This window comes from Terrapene carolina, unplaced genomic scaffold, assembly GCF_002925995.2.
Source record: "Terrapene carolina triunguis isolate 2854851 unplaced genomic scaffold, T_m_triunguis-2.0 Scaffold27599, whole genome shotgun sequence".
Classification (NCBI taxonomy): Eukaryota; Metazoa; Chordata; order Testudines; family Emydidae; genus Terrapene; species Terrapene triunguis.
Window position 1 is genome coordinate 1,053 of NW_020691950.1, and position 4,563 is coordinate 5,615.

A 4,563-nucleotide genomic window follows, 5' to 3' on the forward strand; every position below is an offset into this window, starting at 1 on the left:
TCCCCACCTTTCTTGGGGAATAGAATATGGGGAGGGGGGGGGGTGCTGGTTCTGATCCGGCCCTGGGGGGGCAGGTTGTTTCCTCCCCCCCCCCCCCCCCCAGAGGAACAGAGACAATTGGCTTTTTTCATTGATTTATTATTTACAAACGTAGAAAAAATCTTTCCTGAGAGAACAGGTCACCCATGGGCTCCCTGGTGAGGGGCTGCGGGTCGGGAGTGAGGGGCACCAGCAAAGCTGTGACGGGGGGTACCAGGGGCTGGGGAGTCGTCAGTTCTTAGCAGTTTGTGCTGCGAACGGGGACCATCCCCTTTGCTGGACTTTACCCAGACTCCTCTGCTCCCTCTTGCCCCAGCCAGTCTCCTATAATCCTCTGCTTCTTGGCATTGGCCATTCTCCCATGAGCCTCTGCTCCATGCTGGTGTTGGCTGACACCCCCCCCACACACTAATGCCATCTCCAGGTGTGTGTGGGGGGGTCCTCTTCTGCCACCCAACCGCAGTCAAGTCTTTGGCATTGCCCTGACCCCCCCAAGCAGGGCCGGCTCCAGGGTTTTGGCCGCCCCAAGCAGCCAAACAAAAACAAACAAACAAACAAAAAAGCCGGGATCGCAATCGCGATCTGCGGCGGCAATTCGGCGGGAGGTCCTTCGCTCCGAGCAGGAGTGAGGGACCGTCCGTCGAATTGCCGCTGAACAGCTGGACGTGCCGCCCCCCCTCCGGAGTGGCCGCCCCAAGCACCTGCTTGACAAGCTGTTGCCTGGAGCCGGCCCTGCCCCCAAGCAACTTTGGGGTCCCCGGAGTTGGGGGGTGAGGCCCGTCCACCCTCCATGAGTCCAGACCCTGAAATATAAATAATACAAAGATTCCCCCATATGAAGTGGGTCAGGGCTTTGGGGGGGCGGGAACTGGACTGGGGGCAGAGGTCACAGGTCAAGGGGCTTTTTGGTTGGGAGGGCAGGCCAGGAGGGGAAGCCCTTGGGTGGGGTCAAGGGTGAAGGTAACGGGGCTCCCAGGTCAAAGCGGGACAGACGGCAAAGGTCAAGGGGGAAACGGAGATCAGTTGTGGGAGGCTAAAGGTCAAGGCCAGGGCTCACGGTGTCATTGGCTTAGGGGGAACTAGCCAGGGGTCAGAGGCTGCAGTAGGACACTGGATGTGGGAGGGCCTTGGTCTGCGGTCACAATTGGTTTGGCTAGGGCCTTTGGGGTCAGAGGTCACATAGGGATCATTTGCTAGGAGGCTTTGGGACTGTCAGAGGTCAATGCACAGGGGTCAGAGGTGAGATGGGCCAAGTGGCAGGGGGTCAGAGGTCATGGGAAAGGGGCCAGTGGCCACACAGGGCTAATTGTCAGGGGTCAGAGGTCATGGGTTTATTTGGCACAGAGGACCCTGGGGAGGGGGTCAGAGGTCACCCAAGGATCATTGGCATCAGGGGGTCAGAGGTCAAAGGTCCTGGGGGTCAGGAGGGGGCCAGGGTGCTGAGCAGACTGGTGAAGCCCAGGGCCCGCCGGGAGAGCTCGGCCAGGCGCTCCTGGAGCAGGTGGGCGGCCGGGGCCGAGGGGTAGCTCAGCGCCGCCCCCTTGACCGACAGCACGGCCCCCTTGAGGGCCTGGCACAGGGCGCCGGCGGCCGCCCCTACCCGGGCCCGCAGGGGGGCTGAGGCCGCCTGGCGTGCCAGCGTGTCGCCCACGAAGACCAGCTTGTGCGCTGTGACCAGCACGAAGCGCCCGTGCGGCACGAAGACGCCCGGCGGCTGGTTGGCCCCGGCGCTGGCCAGCAGGGCCTCCGTGGCCGCCAGGAGGGTGGCGTAGTGCGTCCGGCACTGGCCCGCGTAGAACTGCAGCAGCTGGGCGTCCTCGGGGCTGGGAGGTACCTGGGAAGGGCAGGGGAGGGAGGGTGTCAGTGCTGGAAGGGGTCATCCTGCCCCAGGTTGGGGGGCGGGAGGACCCAGGAGTCTGGGAGGTGACCCCTCTCCCCTCCAGGAGATGAGACCAAGGAATCCGGGAATCTTGACACCCTCCATTCACCCACCACCCAGGAAGGACCTCACCCTTCTGAAAATGGGACCCAGGCATCCGAGAGAGCTTAACCCCCATCCACCACCAGGGAAAGGGACCCAGGCATCCGGGAAGGGACCACTCCTACCTCTTCCTCCTCCAGCAAAAGGGGGGTCTCTGGTTGGGGTCTGGGGCTGGTCGCCTCCTCTGGGGGGTCACAGTCTGTAGCTGGGGGCTGGAGCCTGTCTGTCCCCTGCAGGGGGCAGAAGTCGGATTTGGGGTCAGGGGTCAGAGGTCAGTGATTGTGGGACAGGGTTGACATGAGGGGTCAGGGAAGGAAGTGTCCGATTGGCATTTTGGGCAGGCTGAGGTTGAGGTCAGAGGTGAGGGACCCTGGGGCCAGATTGGCTTTGGGGTCAAGGTCAGAGACCTGTAGTCAGAGGTTGGGGGTCGGGGTCAGAGGTCAGGGTGGCATTGGGGTTAGAGGTTATTGGACAGAAAGCTGGGATGAGGCAGAGGTCACAGGTCAGGGATTGGGTAGCTGGGTGCAGGCTGGCGTTAGGGTCAGGGATCAGGTAGGCGGGATTGGGCTGGTATTAGGGAGGAGGTCAGACAGCCAGGCTTGGGTTGACGTCAGGACCAGGGTCAGAGGTTAGAGGTCAGGGATCGGGTAACCAGGATCAGGCTGGCATTAGGGAGGGGGTCAGAGGTCAGGCCTCGGGTAGCCAGGCTCAGGATGGTGTTATGGGTCAGAGGTCAGGTCTCAGAATGGTGTTAGGGGTCAGAGGTCAGGGCTCGGGTTGGTGTTAGGGGTCAGAGATCAGGCCTCGGGTAGCTGGGCTCAGGGTGGTGTTAGGGGTCAGAGGTCAGGTAGCCAGGCTCAGGGTGGTTTTAGGGTCAGAGGTCAAGGATTGGGTAGCTAGGTTCAGGTTTGTATTACGGGTCAGAGGTCAGGACTTGGGTAGCTGGGATTGGGTTGGTGTTAGGGGTGCGAGATCAGTGCTCGGGTTGGTGTTAGGGGTCAGAGATCAGGCCTCGGGTAGCCGGGCTCAGGGTGGTGTTAGGGGTCAGAGGTCAGGGCTCTGGCCGGCATCGAGGGCGGTGGTCCCGGCTCACCTTGAGGTGGACGTAGTCGTATTCCTCCGCCAGTCGGATCCCCTCGTATTCGCTGTGCCCATCCCCCGCCCCCTCGTCCGGCCCCCCAGCCAGCCCCCCCAGGCGGGGCGGGGGCGGGGGCAGCGGCCGGTCCTGAATGCTGCCCTTGCGGGGGGCGCCGGGCGAGGGCAGGGCGGGCAGGGGGCGGCGCGAGAGGCTCTCGGCTGAGGGCAGCCGGGGACGCCCGCCCGCACCCCCCGCCTCGCCCAGGCTCAGTCCCCCCAGGGCTGTCTCCGGCGGGGGGGGGCCCGGCAGGTCGTACTCCCCCCCTAGCAGCTCCTCAGGCGACTCGTACAGGTTGAGCAGGGCGGATACCCGGCACAGGTTGGAGGGGGTGGCGTAGACAGGGGCTGGTTCTTCCTCCCATCCCTCCTCCTCCTCTTCCTCCTCCTGGCCAGGGGGCAGCTTGGCCGGGGGGGGCACATTGTAGGGGTCGGCGTCCGGCTCTGCCGCCTGCTTGGGGAAGGGCGAGGGGGTGTCATAGGTGTCGGAGAGGGGGGCGTCCCGCAGGAGGGAGCAGGGGACATCATAGACCTGGGGGTGGGGGGGAAGAGAAGGTGAATCAAGGCTCAGACACTGGTCCCCCCCCCGTCTCCCCGCCCCTTTCCCAAGTTCCCCCTGCCCCCATTCTCACCTCACTGGGGTCCCTGTCTCTCCAGGTGGCACGGGGCACCTTGTAGATATCATCACAGGGAGTCGGGCACGGCCGGGTGGGTGGGGGCACCACATACACCTGGAGGGGGGGCAGAGAGAGGTCAGGACCTGGTCACCTGGGTCCTCAGGCCGAGCTGTAGAGGCGGGGGGCGGATCCCAGACACCTGGGTCCTCAGGCCAGCCTGTGGGGGCGGGGGGCGGACACCTGGGTCCTCAGGCCAGGCTGTGGCTGATGGGGTGGGGAGTGGTATGGGGGATCCCCAGGGGAGATTGTGTTGGAGGACCTTGAACGCCTGGGTTCCCTGGCTGGATGGGGGAGCAGGGTTCCCGGATGCCTGGGTTCTCACCTCCTGCTGCTCCTCCTTCTGCCCTGCGCTGCTCCTCCTCTGGCCCCGGGGCGGGTCGTAGAGGGCAGCTGGCGCGCTCTCCTTGCGGGGCGCCGGAGAGAGGTCGGGGGGCCCCGGCTCGGGCAGGATGCGGACACGGTTGGCTGGGACGATGCCCTGCTGCCCGTGCAGCGAGCAGAGGTGCCAGCCGGCCAGGCCGGGCACCTCGGGCTGCAGCACCAGCATCAGGTCCCCCCGGCGGAAGGAGAGCTCCTCCGGGCACTCGGCCACGTTGTCAAACAGCGCTCGGGCAAGCTGAGCCTGGGGGCAGAGGGAGCAGTGAACCCCCAGGGCCGGCCGGGAGAGAGGCCGGGGACCCCCAGGGCCGGCCGGGAGAGAGACCGGGGACCCCCATGGCCAGCCGGGAGAGA

General features: G+C 65.2%; 1 protein-coding gene across 1 annotated transcript; it reads right to left on the reverse strand.

Moving 5' to 3' along the window:
* Positions 1–705: 705 nt before the first annotated feature.
* Positions 706–4,539, reverse strand: EFS (embryonal Fyn-associated substrate). The gene is made up of 5 exons (XM_026662447.2): positions 4,154–4,539; positions 3,787–3,885; positions 3,114–3,686; positions 2,146–2,250; positions 706–1,873 (listed from the first exon to the last, which is right to left on the reverse strand). Exons 1-5 carry the CDS (start codon positions 4,376–4,378, stop codon positions 1,460–1,462), a joined length of 1,416 nt encoding a protein of 471 aa, XP_026518232.1. The 5' UTR covers positions 4,379–4,539; the 3' UTR covers positions 706–1,459.
* Between the last annotated feature and the right edge of the window lie 24 nt (positions 4,540–4,563).